The 19,109-nt window shown below is 48.6% G+C and overlaps 1 protein-coding gene across 2 annotated transcripts in view; it reads right to left on the reverse strand.

Moving 5' to 3' along the window:
- SLC25A47 (solute carrier family 25 member 47) overlaps window positions 1-12,046 on the reverse strand; it is a 30,696-nt gene extending 18,650 nt beyond the window's left edge. Inside the window, exon 1 of one of the 2 annotated variants that reach the window (XM_038749311.1) lies at window positions 12,010-12,046. In XM_038749311.1, coding sequence (XP_038605239.1) covers window positions 12,010-12,031 — 22 coding nt within the window. In that variant the 5' untranslated portion in view covers window positions 12,032-12,046. Of the gene's footprint in view, window positions 1-6,357; window positions 6,497-12,009 lie in introns of those variants that run through there. The other variant, XM_038749302.1, reaches the window with a different exon arrangement.
- Between the last annotated feature and the right edge of the window lie 7,063 nt (window positions 12,047-19,109).

Consider the following 19,109-nt stretch of genomic DNA (forward strand, 5'->3'; position numbering starts at 1 on the left):
CTGTCTCCCCCTTTTAGACTGTGAGCCCACTGTTGGGTAGGGACTGTCTCTATATGTTGCCAACTTGTACTTCCCAAGCGCCTAGTACAGTGCTCTGCACAGAGTAAGCGCTCAATAAATACGATTGATTGATGATATGGGACATGGACTGTGTAGAAAAGCAACATACCAAAGTGGATAGAGCATGGGCCCGGGAGTCATAAAGTCACTGGTTCTAATCCTGGCTCTGCCACTTTTTTTTTAATGGCATTTATTAAGTGCTTACTATGTGCAATGCACACTTCTAAGCCCCGGGGGGGTTACAAAGTGATCAGGTTGTCCCATGGGGGGCTCACAGTCTTAATCCCCATTTGACAGATGAGGTAACTGAGGCACAGAGAAGTTAAGTGACTTGCCCAATGTCGCACAGCTGACAATTGGCAGAGCCAGGATTTGAACCCATGACCTCTGACTCCAAAGCCCGTGCTCTTTCCACTGAGCCACGCTGCTTCTCACTGAGCCGCTGTCTGCCGTGTGACCCCAGGCAAGTCACTTTACTTCTCTGTGCCTCAGTTCCCACACCTGTAAAATGCGAGTTGAGACTGTGAATCCCACGTGGGACAGGGACTGGGTCTAACCCAATTTGCTTGTATCCACCCCAGTGCTTAGTACAGTGCCTGGTACATAGTAAGTGCTTAACAGATACCATAATTAATATTACTATTATTGTCTACCCCAGAGCTTAGTACAGTGCCTGGCATGTAGTAAGTGCTTAGCAAATGCCATAAAAATAAAAAAGTGACCAGTCAGAAGTCACCCAGCAGGCCAGTGGCCCAGCTGGGACCTTACAACCAGGGATTCCTGCCTTCCACCCCCATGCTCTTTCTCCTGGACCTCGCTGCCTCCCAGATGGTCAGAGGGTAAGTAGTCCTCAGCCCCACGGGCCACCCCTGGTAGGGACTGCCTCCCTGCCCCCGGAGTAAGTGGGGGACACGGCTGCTGCAGCTTGGGTTTGGTTAGTGGGGGCGGTGAGCAGAACCGGTGGAGGATAAGCCCAAACGGAGCCAGCTCCACATCCACCATGTCCACGGCGTGCCGTCCCCTCCGGGACGTTTGGTTCAATTTTCCCGCCCCTCCTGGCCTCCCCCTTAGATCGAGGGCTATCTCCTGGACCCTTTGCCCTCCCTCTTCCCCTCAGATTGAGGATCAGCACCTGGGCTCCTCAACCTTCCCTACTTTGTCCCCTCAGATCAAGGGTCAGCACCTGACCCTCTCAACCTCCCCTACTTTGTCCCCTCTCCAGCCTCCCCTTCAGATGGAGGCCCTTCAACCTCCCACACTCTGAAGGTGCCTGGGCCCTTCAACCTCCTGCACTCTGTCCCCTCGCTGGCCTCTCCTTAGATTGAGGGTCAAGACCCAGGCCCTTCCCCTCTGGCTCTCCATCTGTCTCCTCTCTGGCCACCCCTTAGATAGAAGGCTAGCACCCAGGGGCACTCTGCACTCTGTCTGTCCCCTCCCCTGGAGCCTTTACCGGGCTCTGTACAAGCCCTGGGAGGGGTGCTGATGACTGATGATCATGAAAGAAGGAGTCATCTTACACTAGACTGCGTTTACTGGCTTCGGGGCACAGGCCTTAGCTGGGGAAACTGGTTATTCTCCCCAAGCTTTGAAAACTTCCTCTCCCTGCCTGCCCGTTCTCTTCCCCCACTACACCTAATCGGTCGGTGGGTCGGTCGGTGGTGCCGGCAGTGTAAGAAACACCATACTAAGCATTGAGGAGAGTCCACCGGGAACAAAAGATGTTGTCTCTGCCCCTTTCTCTCCTCAGGCACTACCCTCCTAATTGTACCTTGCTCATGACTCCCCTGTCACAGTCGATCTGTCAATCGGTGGTGCTTATTGAGCACTTATTGTGTGCGGGGCCCTGTACTGAGCGCTTGGGACAGTGCAATACAAAAAAGAATACGCCTTTCCCCCTACCTGTAGCTCTTTCAAATCTGCCAGACCACATTCTTCCCCACCTTTAAAGCTAGCCTCAAAGTCCCCCTCCTCCAGGAAGCTTTCCCTGACCAAGTCTCTTCCCACCTACAACTCCATCAGCCACCTTAACTCTCCTGTATAGATCAATATATTTGTTTCTGATCCATCTGTTTCTTGGGTTTTTACCATTTTCAGCTGCGCTCTTACTCCTTTTTGTTTGGCAATTTGGGCCTGCTTGCTCCCAGACTATAAGCTCCTTGTGGGCAGGAAGCGTGTCTATCAGCCCTGTGTATTGTACTCACCCAAGTGCTTAGTACGATACTCTGCATAAGAGAAGCAGCGTGGCTCAGTGGTGAGAGCATGGGCTTGGGAATCAGAGGTCACGGGTTCTAATCCCAGCCCTGCCACTTGTCAGCTGTGTGGGCAAGTCACTTAACTTCTCTGTGCCTCAGTTACCTCATCTGTAAAATGGGGATTAAGACTGCGAGCCCCACATGGGACAACCTGATTACCTTGTGTCCCCACCCCAGCGCTTAGAACAGTGCATTGCACATAGTAAGCACTTAACAAATGCCATCATTATTATTATTATTATTATTATTAAGCACTCTATAAATACTGTTGATGATGACGATACTGGATTATAAACTCTTTGGGGGCAGGGCAGTGTCTTTCGATTTCTGCTGTAGCAATCAATCAGTTTGCTGTCAGGGGAGGGATCATGCCAAGCCAGCCGGCTTCTCCTCCCCTTCCCTCCCTCTCTCAGGAGTCTACTGGTGGCTTCTGCATGCTGAAATGCAGCTAATCAATCAATCAATCGTATTTATTGAGCGCTTACTGTGTGCAGAGCACTGTACTAATCACCTAGAAAACCTCTCTCTGGGTCTCCTTCCCAGCATCCTCGGCTCTGGGTGCCTCCCTGGGGAAGGAACCTGGGGCGGGCTTGACTGGCGAAATCACTTCAAGACCAAGCTTCCAGTTGTACTGTACTCTGCCAAGTGCTTAGTACAGTGCTCTGAGCACAGTAAGTGCTCAATAAATATGACTAACTACAATGCAATCGAGTTGGCAGACACGTTCCCTGCCTGCAATGAATTTATAATATATGCTGTACGTTCCTAGAACCTCAATACAGTGATTGATCAGTGCTGGTGTTAAACTGCTTGGGACCAGCCCAGACCCCTCCAGCCCAGGTCTTCCCAAGGATTTTCCCATGGGCCGGCAGGTCTGGACATCCTAGGAAATGGGCAGGAGGGGCCAGGCCCATGTCTGCATGGAAACTTCTCTAGCTAGCACAGCTAAGTCCCACCCTCGGCCAATTTCTGCGATAGCAGCTCCCCGGCCCCTGGAATCTTGGTCCTGAGGTGATTTCCCCAGTCAAGCACGTTCCCGGTTCCCTCCCCAGGGAGACACCCAGAGCTGAGGGTGCCGGGAAGGAGACCCAGAGGCCTCTTGGATGATTGGCCAGGTTCCAGCACAAAGCAGCCACCAGTGGATTGCTGAGGGAGGGAGGGAAAGGGGAAGGGGAGGAGAAGCTGGCCGGCTTGTCTAGATCCCTTCCCTGACAGCAACCTCAAGTGGTCGGCTCTTCACCCCTTTCCCTGTTTGTGGGGTGGTTTGCCCCAAAGCTCCCTCCGCTTGTCCTGAAATACTCCTGGGAACTGCCCCCGGCCTTTTAGCAAGTCAAATATTGACCTGAAACAGCCACATGGCTGTGGCTCAAAATAGCATTTTGAGGTCAGGGGAAGGGAGGCTCTTTGGCCACCTGGTGCAGGGAGTGAATTTGGTCCCAGATTCCCTGTGCCCCAACTGCTTGCCGCTCTGCCACCATTTTGCCAGGTGGCGAGAGAGCTAAACGTTTTCCCTGCACAAGCCAAGATAGAGCAGAGTGGTCTAGTGGAAAGAGTGGTCTTAATCCCCATTTTACAGATGAGGTAACTGAGGCACAGAGAATTTAAGTGACTTGCCCAAGGTCACACAGCTGACAAGCGGCAGAGCCGGGATTAGAACCCATGACCTCTGACTCCCAAGCCCTGGGCTCTTTCCACTGAGCCACACTGCTTCTCAATAGCTTACATCTACCCCAGGGCTGAGTACAGTGCCTGATACATTGTAAAATACTATAAAAAAAAAATCACTATACTGGCCTATCAGGAGCAATCAGTGCCAGGAGAGACACAATTCCTCTTCTCAAGGAGATTTCAACAGACTCAAATTGCCGTCAGTGTGGACTCCCTTGAAAATGAGGCAGTGTGGTCTAGTGAAAAGGTCAGAAGACTCAGGTTCTAGATCCAGTCTGCCACGAACCTACTGTGTGACTTTGGGTAGGTCATTTAACCTCTCCGTGCCTCAGCTGCCTCACCTATAAAATGGGGTTAATAATACCTGCCTTAAAAGAATTTAAGAGGATAAAAATGTGATAATTTATGGGTCGGCATTTTGAAAAAAATTAAAAGCATTATACAGATGGAAGGAATTGTTGTTCTTATTGATGCTATTATTAACAACTTATTCTTCTTATGGTTTTAGTACAGTGCTCTGCATATAGTAAATACCACTGATTGAGTGACTACTGAGGAAAAGAGGGAAAGTACAGATGCAAAGGATAAAAATAACGATTAAGCAGTGAAATCAATAAACAATGAATAAACCAACAGACCCACGTGTCACAGTGGGAGATAAAGGGTTCTGAGTAGGCATGTGAGAACTAGTCAGGGGATTAGAGAAGCAGCATGACTGGTCTGAGAGTCAGAAAGACCTGGGATTCTATTCCTGGCTCTGCCACTTAATAATAATAATAATAATGATGGCATTTATTAAGCGCTTACTATATGCAAAGCACTGTTCTAAGCGCTGGGGAGGTTACAAGGTGATCAGGTTGTCCCACGGGGGGATCACAGTCTTCATCCCCATTTTCCAGATGAGGTAACTGAGGCCCAGAGAAGTTAAGTGACGTGCCTAAAGTCACACAGCTGAAAAGTGGTGGAGTGGGGATTTGAACCCATGACCTCTGACTCCCACGCCCGTGCTCTTTCCACTGAGCCATGCTGCCACTTAATAATAATAACAATAATAATAATAATAATCATGGTATTTGTTAAGCGCTTACTATGTGCAAAGCACTGTTCTAAGCGCTGGGGGATACAAGGTGATCAGGTTGTACCACATGGGGCTCACAGTCTTAATTCCCATTTTACAGATGAGGTAACTGAGGCATAGAGAAGTTAAGTGACTTGCCTGTTGTGTGACCTAGGGCAAGTCACTTCACTTCTCCATGCCTTAGTTACCTCACCTGTAAAATGGGGATGAAGATTGTGAGCCCCATGTGGGACAGGGACTGCGTCCAAACCAATTAGCTTTTATCCACCCCAGCACTTAGAACAGTACCTGGCACACAGTAAGCATTTAACAAATGTCATTAAAAAAAAATGTCTCTGGGAACTCTGTGGCCCCCACAGGGGAACAGTGAAAGATCCTTTTTTCCCAGAATTTCCTCCAAGGCTATGGGAGAATCGGAGGTGTGGGGCGGGGGGGGTGAGTTTCTGGCTGTGCTGTTTGAATCCAGGCCACTATGCAGGCGGCAGGAACTGGGGGTTCTGTCAGAGGGACTTGGGGAACAGGGAAGAGGGAGCTGCCTTCATCACCATCATCATCAATCGCATTTATTGAGCGCTTACTGTGTGCAGAGCACTGTACTAAGCGCTTGGGAAATACAAGTTGGCAACATATAGAGACAGTCCCTACCCAACAGTGGGCTCACAGTCTAAAAGGGGGAGACAGAGAACAAAACCAAACATACTAACAAAATAAAATAAATAGAATAGATATGTACAAGTAAAATAAATAAATAAATAAGAGTAACAAATATGTACAAACATATGTACATATATACAGGTGCTGTGGGGAAGGGAAGGAGGAAAGATGGGGGGATGGAGAGGGGGACGAGGGGGAGAGGAAGGAAGGGGCTCAGTCTGGGAAGGCCTCCTGGAGGAGGTGAGCTCTCAGCAGGGCCTTGAAGGGAGGAAGAGAGCTAGCTTGGCGGATGGGCAGAGGGAGGGCGTTCCAGGCCCGGGGGATGAAGTGGGCCGGGGGTCGATGGCGGGACAGGCGAGAACGAGGTACGGTGAGGAGATTAGCAGCGGAGGAGCGGAGGGTGCTGGGTGGGCTGTAGAAGGAGAGAAGGGAGGTGAGGTAGGAGGGGGCGAGGTGATGGACAGCCTTGAAGCCCAGGGTGAGGAGTTTCTGCCTGATGCGCAGATTGATTGGTAGCCACTGGAGATTTTTGAGGAGGGGAGTAACATGCCCAGAGCGTTTCTGGACAAAGACAATCCGGGCCTTCCCCCAAGAATCCAGGGCCCCTTGGCTCATCTCTCTCCAACCACCACATTTTGCTTTTACCTCCAATGGCCCCGGCAATGAAATCCATCTGGAGTCCAACTTGCTGCCTTCGAGGGCTCGGCAGTGAGCAGCCAGAGACCTTAGTCCTTCTAGAATGGCAGCGGGGAGCCCTTCTGGGGACAGAGGAAGAGCTGCTGCTGCTCGGAAAGGGGTGGAAGTCTCTGAGTTTTCCCCCTTTCCCACCTGAGTTTTATACGCTGAGGGCATCGGAGCCCTCGTGGTGAGCCAAAGAGGGGGGCAGGTGGGCAGGTGGGCAGGCGGAGGAGGTAAACAGGAGAAACAGAAACAGTACCAGGAATATGGTCAATCAATAATCCCCCATAATCCCCCCCACCAGTCAACTCCGGCCTACTGCCCTTTGCTCGGTCAGTCGCTGTGGTTGAGGGCTCAGGAAAGAATGGGAAAGGTCAGGTAGCGGGGAATTAATTCACCCTGAGGAATAGCCTCCAGACCATACCTCAGATAGCTGGTCACCATGAGGACAGAGACTTGACGTCAGTTAATCAATCCATCAATGGTATGTATGGAGAGTCCCGTACTAAGCGGTTGGGAAAGTACAACAATACAACAGAATTGGTAGACACGATCCCTGCCTACAAGGAGATTGCAGTGTAGAGCTTAGAGTCAATTACTCAATTGATGGTATTTATTGAGCACTTCCTATATCCGCAGCCCTGTACTACGTATTTGGGACAGAGCAATACTACAACAGAGTTCGTGGACACAATCCCAGCCTATAAGGAGTTTACAATCTAGAGTTTAGAATCAATTTATCAATAAGTGGTATTTATTATTTGCTCTATGCAGAGCACTGTACTAAGCACAGTACAATACAATAGAGTTGGCAGACACGATCTCTGCCCACAGAGTGCTAGAGCTTAGAGTCCTGCTGGAAGATGTGCTTTCATTCCACCATTTGGATACAACCTGGTGGAAGAATCAGGAGACAGTCTCCCCACCCCACGTGATTGCCCCGAGAAAAATGCGAGCCACAAACTGGTGCAAGTGAAAAATCAATCAATCAATCAGTGGCATTTGTGGGTAGGGAATATGTCTATTGTTATATATTGTACTCTCCCAAGAGCTTAGTACAGTGCTCTGCACATAGTAAGTGCTCAATAAATATGATTGAATGAATTTATTGAGCACTTACTATGTACAGAACACTGTACTAAGCGCTTGGGAAAGCCCAATGTAACTGAGTTGGTAAACACAATCCCTGCCCTCAAGAAGCTTACAGTCTCCGTGGAGAGACAGACATTAAAATAAATTACAGGTAGGGGAAATAGTACCATATAGCATATGTTCGTAAGGACAATAGGGATGGGGTGAATATTAAGTGATTATGGGGTACAAAGCCAAGTACATAGGCAACTCAGAGGTGGGAGTGGGTAGGGGAAACGAGGGCTTAGTTAGGAGGGGCTTCTGGGAAGAGATGTGATTTTAGGAGGGTTTGGAAGGTGGGGAGAGAGGTGGTCTGTTGGAAGTGATGGAGGAGGAAACTCCAAAGCCAGAGAGAGGATGTGGGCAAGGGGTTGGGCAAGATATGTGACCTTTGGGCATTGGATATTCACTTCACCCTCAATCTGACAGCATATTATTTATTATATGAATGACTGTCTTCTCCTCTAGACTGTAAGCTCATTGTGGGCAGGAAACGGGTCTACCAATTCTGTGGTATTGTATTCTCCCAAAAGCATAGTACAGTTCTCTGCACACAGTAAGTGCTCAATACAGTGCCTGGCATATAGTAAGCACATAACAAATATCATAATTAATTATTATTATGAAGTAATAATAATAATGGCATTTGTTAAGCACTTACTCTGTGCCAAGCCCTGTTCTAAGCACCGGGGGTGATACAAGGTGATCAGGTTGACCCACGTGGGGCTCACAGTCTTAATCCCCATTTTACAGATGAGGTAACTGAGGCACAGAGAAGTTAAGTGACTTGACCAAAGTCACACAGCTGACAAGCGGTGAGGCCGGGATCAGAACCCGTGACCTCTGACTCCCAAGCCCAGGCTCTTTCCACTGAGCCACGCTGCTTCTCTACCATGGATGATGATGATTAATGATGAGATAGATGCAAATGAGCGGCAATGAGTAGGCTGGGAAGAAGCAGCAGAGTGTCTGCATGCCGTGATGCTGTGGTAGTTCCCGGCTTCTACCTCAGCCTTGTGGGGCTGGGCCGTGTGGAACTTTGTGATTGTGTTTCATTTGATGTGGCAAGACTACAAGGAGTACCAAGATTTGCAGAAGCACAGTAGTCTAGGCCTTGCATTAGTCCCTTCTCACCCAACCTTTCTCACTCTCTGAGCTGTTTTTGTTTCTAGGCCTGTTTGACTGTCTCCTAAACCACCTTGTTTAAGTGAACAAGAGTAACTCTGGTGACTAGAGTTCATTCATTCATTCATTCAATCGTATTTATTGAGTGCATACTGTGTGCGGAGCACTGTACTAAGCGCTTGGGAAGTACAAGTTGGAAACATATAGAGACGGTCCCTACCCAACAACGAGCTCACGGTCTAGAGGGGGAGACAGACATTAATACAAATAGATAAAACAATCAATTACAGATAGATACAGATAGATACATATGTGCTGTGGGGAGTCATTCATTCAGTCGTATTTATTGAGCACTTACTGTGTGCGGAGCACTGTACTAAGTGCTTGGGAAGTACAAGTTGGCAACATATAGAGACGGTCCCTACCCAACAACGAGCTCACGGTCTAGAAGGGGAGACAGACATGAATACAAATAGATAAGGTGATCAGGTTGTTCCCACAGGGGGCTCACAGTCTTAATCCCCATTTTACAAATGAGGTGAGGCCCAGAGTCACCCAGCTGACAATTGGCAGAGCCAGAATTTGAACCCATGACATCTGACTCCAAAGCCCGGGCTCATTCCCCTGAGCCACGCCGTTCACCCTCTTACTTTGACGGTGAGCTCCGTGTGGGACAGAGACAGTGTCCAACCTGATGATCTTGTATCTACCCCAGCGCTTAATACGGTGCTTGGCCCAGAGTAAACATTTAACAGACATCACAATTATTACTGTGGTATTACAGTCCTCTAGACTGTAAGCTCGTTGTGGGCAGGGAATGGGTTTATTGTCAAATTTTTTAATAATTCTATGTATTAAGTGCCTAGGAGTGGTGGAATTACCAAGAGATGGAACGGGTGGGACCTTTACGCCTGGACTCCATTTTGTCTGCCCAACCCTCCATTTACTCTAAGCAGACACTTCACTATCTCCTTTCTTCTGTCCTATCTAGGTTTCTATCTATCTGTTTATCAGGAAGTTGGGTTTGTTAAGGTGTTGACACAGGAAGAAGCCAGGTCAGGATTTCTAATCTGCTTATCAATAGTGTTTGCCATAAGATCCTTATAATAGAGAGAACTAGGCAGGGCCTATAATTACCCCAAGTAGAATTTACTGCTGTTTGTATTAAAGTACATACAATGATTTGTGCTCTTCGATCATGCGTGAAGCTAGGATGCTGAAAGAACTCTACATCTCCAGCCTTAATCTCTCTCCCTCTCTGCAGTCTCACATTTTCTCCTGCCTTCAAGAAATCTCTACTTGGATGTCCTCCTGTCACCTCAAGCTTAACATGTCCAGAACAGAACTCCCTTATCTTCCCACCCAAACCCTGTCCTCCCCGGCCTGATCTTCCCATCACTGCAGATGGCCCCATCATCCTTCCTGTCTCACAAGCCCATAACCTCCGTGTCATCCTAGACTCTGCTCTCTCATCAATGCATCACTAAATCCCGTTGGTTCAGCCTTCACAACACCGATAAAATCCGCCCTTTCTGCTCCATCGAAACTGCTACCACATTAATCCAAGCACTTATCCTATCCAGCCTTGATTACTGTATCAGCCTCCTTGCTGACCGCCCAGTCTCCTGTCTCTCCCCACTTCGGTCCAAACTTCACTCTGCTTCCCGGATCATTTTTCTACAAAAACATTCAGCCAAGTTTCTCCACTCCTCAAGAACCTCCAGTGGTTGCTCATCCACCTCCACATCAAACAGAAACCCCTTACCATCGGCATTAAAGCAGTCAATCCCTTGTCCCTTCCTACCTCAACCTCGCTACTCTGTTACTGCAACCCAGCCCTCACCCTTCTCTCCTCTAATGCTAACCTTCTCACTGTACCTCCATCTCATCTTTCTCATCGCTGACCTCTCTCCCACATCCTGCCTTTAACCTGGAACACCCTCCCTCCTCATATCCAACAGACCATTACTGTCCTCTGCTTCAAAGCCTCATTGAAGGCGCATCTCCTCTAAAAGGCCTTCCCCGACTAAGTCCTTTTCTTCAACCCTCTTCTGTGTCACCCTAACTTGCTCCCTTTACTCTTCCCCCTGACAGCCACATGGCACTTATGTACATAACTGTACATTTCTTTATTTGTATTAATGTCTGTCTGCCCCTCTAGACTGTACACTCACACATTCATTCAAACGTATTTACTGAGCGCTTACTGTGCAGAGCATTGTACTAAGCGATTGGAAAGTACAATTTGGCAACAGAGACATTCCCTACCCAACAATGGGCTCACAGTCTAGAAGGGGGAGACAGACAACAAAACAAAACAGGTAGATAGGCATCACTAGCATCAAAATAGCATTCACTGTGGGCAGGAAATGTGTCTTATATTGTTATATAGTACTCTCCCAAGTGCCCATTCTCCCAAGTACACACTCTCCCAAGCACAGTGCTCTGCACATGGTAACCACTCAATAAATACAACAGACTGACTGACGTTGGGTAAGTCACTTCACTTCTCTATGCCTACGTTTCCTCTGGGGATTCAATACCTATTGAATTGACTCTCCTAAATCTCCCCGCTGCTTAGACTGTGAAAGGAACTGCCTGACCTGATTAACCTGTATCTACCCCAGTGCTTAGAACAGTACTTGACACAGAGTAAGCACTTAACAAATACTATAATAGATAACAAGTAGCATAGCCTAGAGGACAGACCACACACAGGCCTGGGAGTCAGAAGGACATGGATTCTAATCCCGGCTTCTCTGCTGAGTGGCCTTGGGCACGTCACTTCACTTCACTTCTCTGACCCTCAGTTATCTCATCTGTAAAATAGGGAGGAAAACCGTGAGCCCCTTGTGGGACATGGACTGTGCCCAACCTATCTTCTATTTACCCCAGCACTTAGTACAGTGCCTGGCGCGTAGTAAGTGTATAACAAATACAATAAAAAATAAATAAATACATAATAAATCCACCTGAAGAACACCAGTGCTGTGTTTGTCCGGTTTACACCCTCCCTGGCCCTGTAAGCTCCCAACCTGTGCCCTCTCAGCCGGTGCCTTCCAGACTGCAGAAAGAGAGCCCCCGGCCCTCTTGGGCTACAGACTCTGGCCCATGTTTACCAAGAACCCCAAACTCCAACTGGTTGTGTCTGAGGACTCCAAGCATCCTACTAAAAAGCTATGGTGCCCTGGGTTGCGGCGGGGATGGGCACAAGGGAGCCCCCTGCCCAAATGCCAGCCCCCCTCAATAGTGAGGACAGAAATCACAGCAGGATTCTGCTCACCCCTTACACCCCACCCTACGGGTCTTTGGGAACTTTTGGCACTAGGGCCCTGTTTCGGGAGGTTGAATGTCTCCACTTACTCTCTGAGGAGGGCTCCCTCATGCCAGTTGGGGCCTTCACAGGGTCAGAGGCTCCTGGAAAAAGTCTGATAAACTGCGAGGCCGGAGAACTGAGGGTCCAAAGGCCACGAGCTGGGAGTCGGTGCCCTCCGAATGTGCAGGAGGAGGGCAGGGCCTCAGAGGGCATCCACCCCGAGGAACGGCGCTGAGAAACCCTTCTGCCGGCCCTGGCTGCAGCCGGCCACCACCCGCTAACACCTAAGAGAAATCTGCGGCCTTGGGCAGCCTCTCTGGGAAGGGGGTTGCTCTTCAAACCGGGCCAACAGGAGACATGGCGGGGAGATACCGGGGACCCTGTCGGCCCCAGCCGGGCCCAGGGCCATGGGAGAGAGATGGCCTCGGATGAAAAGTGGCCAACTCTCCTGGCTGGCTGAAGCTGACCTGTGGCTTTCTTTTGCTCACATCCTCTCTCCTGCCTCGAACGCTCCCCTACTTCATTCATTCATTCAGTTGTATTTATTGAGCGCTTACTGTGCGCAGAGCACTGTACTAAGCGCTTGGGAAGTACAAGTTGGCAACATATAGAGATGGTCCCTACCCAATAGCAGGCTCACAGTCTAGAAGGGGGAGACAGACAACAAAACAAAACATATTAACAAAATAAAATAAAATCTCAACTCCAGCAGACCACTGCTCTCCCCATCTTCAAATCCCTATTAAAATCACATCTCAATCCACCAATTGTATTTATTCAGCAATTTCTGTGTGCAGAGCACTGTGCTAAACAGGAGAATACAATACTACCACTGGAAGATATGTTCCCTGCCATAACAAGCTTACAGTTTAGAGGACTTCTAGAGGACTTATTTGTTTGTTTGTAATGATATTTGCTAAGCATTTCCTGTATGCCATGCACTGTTCTAAGGACTGAGATAGACACAAGATACTCACATTGGACATAGTCCCCATCCCACATGGGGCTCACAACCTTAATCACCATTTTACAGATGAGGGAACTGAGGCCCAGAGAATTGAAGCAACTTGCCCGAGGTCATACAGCAGCCAAGTGCAGGAGCCAGGCCTAATAATAATAATAATGATGGTATTTATTAAGTGCTTACTATGTGCAAAGCACTGTTCTAAGCGCTGGGAAGGTTACAAGGTGATCAGGGTGTCCCACATGGGGCTCACAGTCTTCATCCCCATTTTCCAGATGAGGTAACTGAGGCCCAGAGAAGTGAAGTGACTTGCCCAAAGTCACACAGCTGACAAGTGGCAGAGCCGGGATTTGAACCCATGCCCTCTGACTCCAAAGCCCGTGCTCTTTCCACTGAGCCACGCTGCCCCAGTTCCTTTTGGCTCCCAGGCCTATGCTCTAGTCACTTGTCCGTGTTGCTTCTGCCTTCTCCTCCAGGAAGGCTTCCCTGTTTAATCTCTCATCCTTATGCCAATTTCCCACCCTGAGCAACATCCATCACCCATTCACTTGCATCTTCATCCCTTAAGCTTTTAGACTGTGAGCCCACTGTTGGGTAGGGACTGTCTCTATATATTGCCAACTTGTACTTCCCAAGCACTTAGTACAGTGCTCTGCACACAGTAAGCGCTCAATAAATACAACTGATTGATTAAGTGCTTGGATGCTCACCTCATTCCCCATCCCCATCAGCACTTATGTACAGACCTTTACACTCTGTTGCTTCCCCCTACTGTAATTTATTTTAGGATCTCTTACGGGAACACGGGCCTGGGAGTCAGAAGGTCATGAGTTCTAATCCCGGCTCCAGCACTGTCTGCTGTTTGGCCTTGGGCAAGTCACTTCACTTCTCTGTGTGCCTCAGTTACCTCATCTGTAAAATGAGGCTCATCTGTGAGCCCTGTGCTGGACAGGGACTGTGTTCAACCCAATTTACTTGTATCCACCCCGGCTCTTAGTACAGTGCAGTGCCTGGCACATAGTAAGCACTTAACAAAAACCACAATTATTATCATCATTATTATTATTCCCCTCCCTCTAGATTATAAACTCCCTGAAGGCATGGACCATATCTGCTAACACTACTGAACTCTTCCAAGTATCTAGTACAGTGCTCCACATACAGTGGTCCTCAATAAATAGCACTGATTGTTTGATTGATTGACTGGTTTGGAAGGGAGGCAGGGTTAGCTCCGACAAGAGGGCAGGGCACGGGCAGGCTGAGAAACAGTGGGGGAGGGTGGGAGGAGGTCCGACAGAAGGAAGTGGGAAAGGGTTTCGGTCAGTGGTCAATCAATCAATTAATCAATTGTATTTATTGAGTGCTTACTGTGTGCAGAACCCTGTTCTAAACACTTGGGAGAGTACAATATAACAGAGTTGGTAGGCACGTTCCCTGCCCATAATGAGCTTACAGTCTAGAGGGGAAGATAGATATTTATATGAATAAATAAATTACGGCTATGTACCTAAGTGTTGTGGGAATTAAGGGTGCAGAGGGTTCTTTGGCCCGGGCGCACAGTTCAGTGGACGCCCACCACCTCAGGCCAGAGTGTGATTCTTGGGCAGCCTGCCTCAACTACCCTCCCAGGCTGAGACCCGGGCCAGGCTCACCACTCCCGCCCTCTCCGACATCCCGCATACGCCCTCTGCGTGATACAGAGTTCTCGGGGGCCAGAGGGGAAACATCAGCTCAGGCCAAGGAGAAGGAAGGACCCCCTCGCTCTTCCTTTAGAACCCCCGTTTTCCCCAGACAGCTTGGTTGTTTGGGGCGGGATTTCATTTCAGATGCGTCACGCAGGTAAGGTTGGTGTTTCGTTATGCAACCTAAAAGTGAATTGGAAAGGAATGCCCAGTGTTGGGAAAAACAAATCACCACAAAGATGGGGAAAGAGTCTGACCTGAAAATAAAAAAGGCATCCACTGGGTCTGGACCTGAGCCTACTCAGACCTTTCCATTTGATATTGATGAGGGCAGCCCTTGTGTCTGCCCGGCCAATCAGGAGGCTGGCCCCAGGGCTAATCAGAGGGTAGGATCCTGGGCCAATGAAAAGTCTGGCTCCCAGGCCACCCACCCGATCAATAGCAAAGTAGCCAAGGTTCACATGACGTGGCTTATACTTCACACTCTAGACACCAGGTTTATGGGTTTGGATGATCCAACGCTTGTTCATGGACGGGTCGAAGACGAGAAGCTAAACCAAACAGAGGTTTCCGGGAAAACACAATGATTGACTAAAAATACCCAAATACCCTACCACCCCCACTTCTCTTTCCCTCTCGGCTTCCGATTGAGCCTTCACTGCCGGGGACTCTGGGGGGGATCCTGCACAGGTGGCCTCCGGCTTTCCACCTGGGGTCCCTCTGGCCCTGCCCCTTGGGCAGCCCTGGAATGACTGTGAGCCCACCTTTTAGACTGTGAGCCCACCTTTTAGACTGTGAGCCCACTCTTTTAGACTGTGAGCCCACTGTTGGGTAGGGACTGTCTCTATATGTTGCCAATTTGTACTTCCCAAGCGCTCAGTACAGTGCTCTGCACACAGTAAGCGCTCAATAAATATGATTGATGATGACCACTTTGCCAAGCAAGGATAAGGACAACCTGCTGGAGCCCTTTACCTAAAGGAAAGGAATTGCTTACGATAAAGGTTGCCATGCCCCTGGAAACAGCTGTCTCACTTCTCCCTCCTAGGCTAGTCAACCATTTCCCTCTATGGTTGGCACAGGGAGGGAGTCAAGGTTGCCTGAGAAGAACTTTAAGAACAAAATGGGACTGGCTGGGACTGTGAGCCCACTGTTGGGTAGGGACTGTCTCTATATGTTGCCAATTTGTACTTCCCAAGCGCTTAGTACAGTGCTCTGCACATAGTAAGCGCTCAATAAATACGATTGATGATGATGATGATGAAGATGGGAACTTAGTCTAAAGAAGTGGCTTAGAGAAGCGGCGAGACCAGTAGCCGTGGCAAAAGAGAAGCAGGGAGGTCTGGGAAGGGTGGAGAAGGTCAGAGCAGGAATTCCACTTCCAGACGGATTGTTTGGGTGTACCAGGGCACCAAAGGGGATGTGGACTCGTACATCAACAACAGGGAAGCTACGTTGGGAGTTCCTAGTGGGCATGATGGCTTGGGATTGGTTAGGGAGAGGGAGAGGAGGTGTCTAGAGATTGGAAGGCTCTGTGGAGGCACAGAAGAGTTTTGTCAGGAGAGAGCAGTGTGGGTAGGAAGGATGGTGGTCAGAGGGTGACAGTGGTTAAATCAATCAATCAGCAATCACATTTAATGAGCACTTACTATGTGCAGAGCACTGTACTTAGCGCTTGGAAGATCATCATCACCATCATCAATCGTATTTATTGAGCGCTTACTGTGTGCAGAGCACTGTACTAAGCACTTGGGAAGTACAAGTTGGCAACACATAGAGACAGTCCCTACCCAACAGTGGGCTCACAGTCTAAAAAGTGTGCAATGCAATGCAAGAAAATTAGCAGATATGTTCTCTGCCCATACTGAGCTTAAACACCTTAAAATGATTAGAGGTGGTGAGATTCAAGGGGTTGCGTGGCTGGTGAGCAGGTGAGATAGGATGGAGCAGGCGATCAGCGGAGTTGAGGAGTGAGAGGGAGCCGGCGGGTGGGGGCGGTCATCAGGGATAATAATAATAATAATAATAATAATAATAATAATAATAATAATAATGATGGCATTTATTAAGCACTTACTATGTGCAAAGCACTGTTCTAAGCACTGGGGAGGTTACAAAGTGATCAGGTTGTCCCACAGGAGGCTCACAGTCTTAATCCCCATTTTCCAGATGAGGTTAACTGAGGCCCGGAGAAGTGAAGTGACTTACCCAAAGTCACACAGCTGACAATTGGCAGAGCTGGGATTTGAACCCATGACCTCTGACTCCAAAGCCCAGGCTCTTTCCATTGAGCCATGCTGCTTCTCAGTTCTCAAAGATTGGTGTAAGTGAGGAGAAGGAGGAAAGGAGATAGTGAGGACGGCTTAGGGCAAGCTATCGCCACTGGAAGCACATTGAAGTGCACATCCTTCTTAGTACAGTGCTCTGCACACAATAAGCACTCAATAAATATGACTGATTGAATGAATGAATATCCTTCCCTCTCTCTCCATCCCCACAAACCCTAGAAGCAGAGTGGCCTAGTGGAAGGAGCATGGGCCTAGGAGTCAGAGGACTGGGGTTCTAATCCCTGCTTTGCCACGTGTCTGCTGTGTGACCTTAGACAAGTCACTTCACTTCTCTGTGCCTCAGTTTCCTCACCTATAAAATGGAGATTAAGACTGTGAGCCCCATGTGGGACAGGGACTGTGTCTTATCTGATTAGCTTGTATCTAGCCCTGCGCTTAGTACAGTGCATGTGGCACAGTAAGTGCCTAATAAATATAAAAAAACTCCTAAACTAAAGCCCAAGGTCAGGTACTGAAGAAATGGCAATGCCTTTTGGCAACTCCTGGGGGTCTGAGCAGCCCTATTTGGGGACACAGAGTAATAATGATAATAATAACTGTGGTATTTGTTATGCGCTTACTCTGTGCCAAGCACTGTACTGAGCACTGGGATGGATCCGAGCAAATCAGGTCCCATGGAGCTCACAGTTCCCATCCCAATCCCCATTTTACAGAGGAGGTAATTGAGGCACAGAGAAGTTAAGTGACTTGCGCAAGGTCACACTGAAGACAAGTGGTGGAGCCGGGATTAGTACCCAGGTCCTTCTGAGTCCCAGGCCCTTGCTCTATCCACCAAGCCACGCTGCTTCTACTACAGTGATGACAATTACAGTTTTTGCTAAGTGCTTACCATGTGCTAGACACTATAGTAAATGCCAGGAAAATAATAATAATACAGCAGCATTTGTTAAGTGCTTACTATGTGCCAGGCACTGTACTAAGCACTGGGGTGGATACACGCAAATAGGGTGGACACAGTCCCTGTCCCACGTGGGGCTCACAGTCTCAATCCCCATTTTACAGATGAGGGAACTGAGGCCCAGGGAAGTGAAATGACTTGCCCAAGATCACACAGCAGACAAGTGGCAGAACCAGGATTAGAACTCATGACCTTTTGACCCCCAGACCCATGGTCCATCCACTACGCCACGCTGCTTAAACATTTTTTGTCCCACATGGGGCTCACAGTCTAAGGGGGAGGGAGAACAGGGATTTCTTCCCCATTTTATAGATGAGGAACTGAGGCCCAGAGAAATTAAGTGACAGGCAAGTGGTGGAACTGGTATTACAACTCAGGTCCGCTCAATAAATACGATTGATTGATTGATTGATAGACTTCCAGGCCTGGGCTGTTTCCATAGACCAAAGAACTGTACTAAGAGCTTGGGAGAGTACAATAGTTAGGAGATCCAATTGACCCCTACTCTCAAGAATCTTATGTCCAGAAACAGAAACTAAATGATTTACAGAAAGGAAAAGTAGATGAGTAGATGCGTAAGAGCTTAAATAGTAAGTCGATCGATCAATCAGTGAATTAATGGCATTTACTGAGTGCTTACTGTGGGCAGAGCACTGTACTAAGCGCTTGGGAAAGGGCAACAAATAAGTAAACATGATCCCTGCTGTCAAGGAACTTCCAGTCTGGTGGAGTCGACGTGTACAGAAGTGCTATGGGAGAATAAGTGCGTAGTTGGTGCAGGGATGCTGAGGTGACAGAAGGTGGATATGGTCAGGGGAGGGGAAAAATTGATCAGAGAAGGCTTCATTCATTCAGTCATTCAATCATATTTATTGAGTGCTTACTGTGTGCAGAGCACTGTACTAAGTGCTTGGGAAGTACAAGTTGGCAACATATAGAGACAGTCCCGACCCAACAACGAGCTCACAGTCTAGAAGAGGAGATGTAATGTCAGAAGGGCTTTGATGATTCATTCATTCATTCAATCGTATTTATTGAGCACTTACTGTGTGCAGGGCACTGTACTAAGTGCTTGGGAAGTACAAGTCAGCAACATATAGAGACGGTCCCTACCCAAAAACGGGCTCACAGTCTAGAAGGGGGAGACAGACAACAAAACAAAACATGTGAACAGTTGTGGGAAGAGCTGTGGACTGGCAGATCTGAAGGAAGAGGGAGTTCCAGGTAGGAGGGGGGGCTTGAAAAGGGGTGGACG

Source organism: Tachyglossus aculeatus, chromosome 1, assembly GCF_015852505.1.
Source record: "Tachyglossus aculeatus isolate mTacAcu1 chromosome 1, mTacAcu1.pri, whole genome shotgun sequence".
NCBI lineage: Eukaryota > Metazoa > Chordata > Mammalia > Monotremata > Tachyglossidae > Tachyglossus > Tachyglossus aculeatus.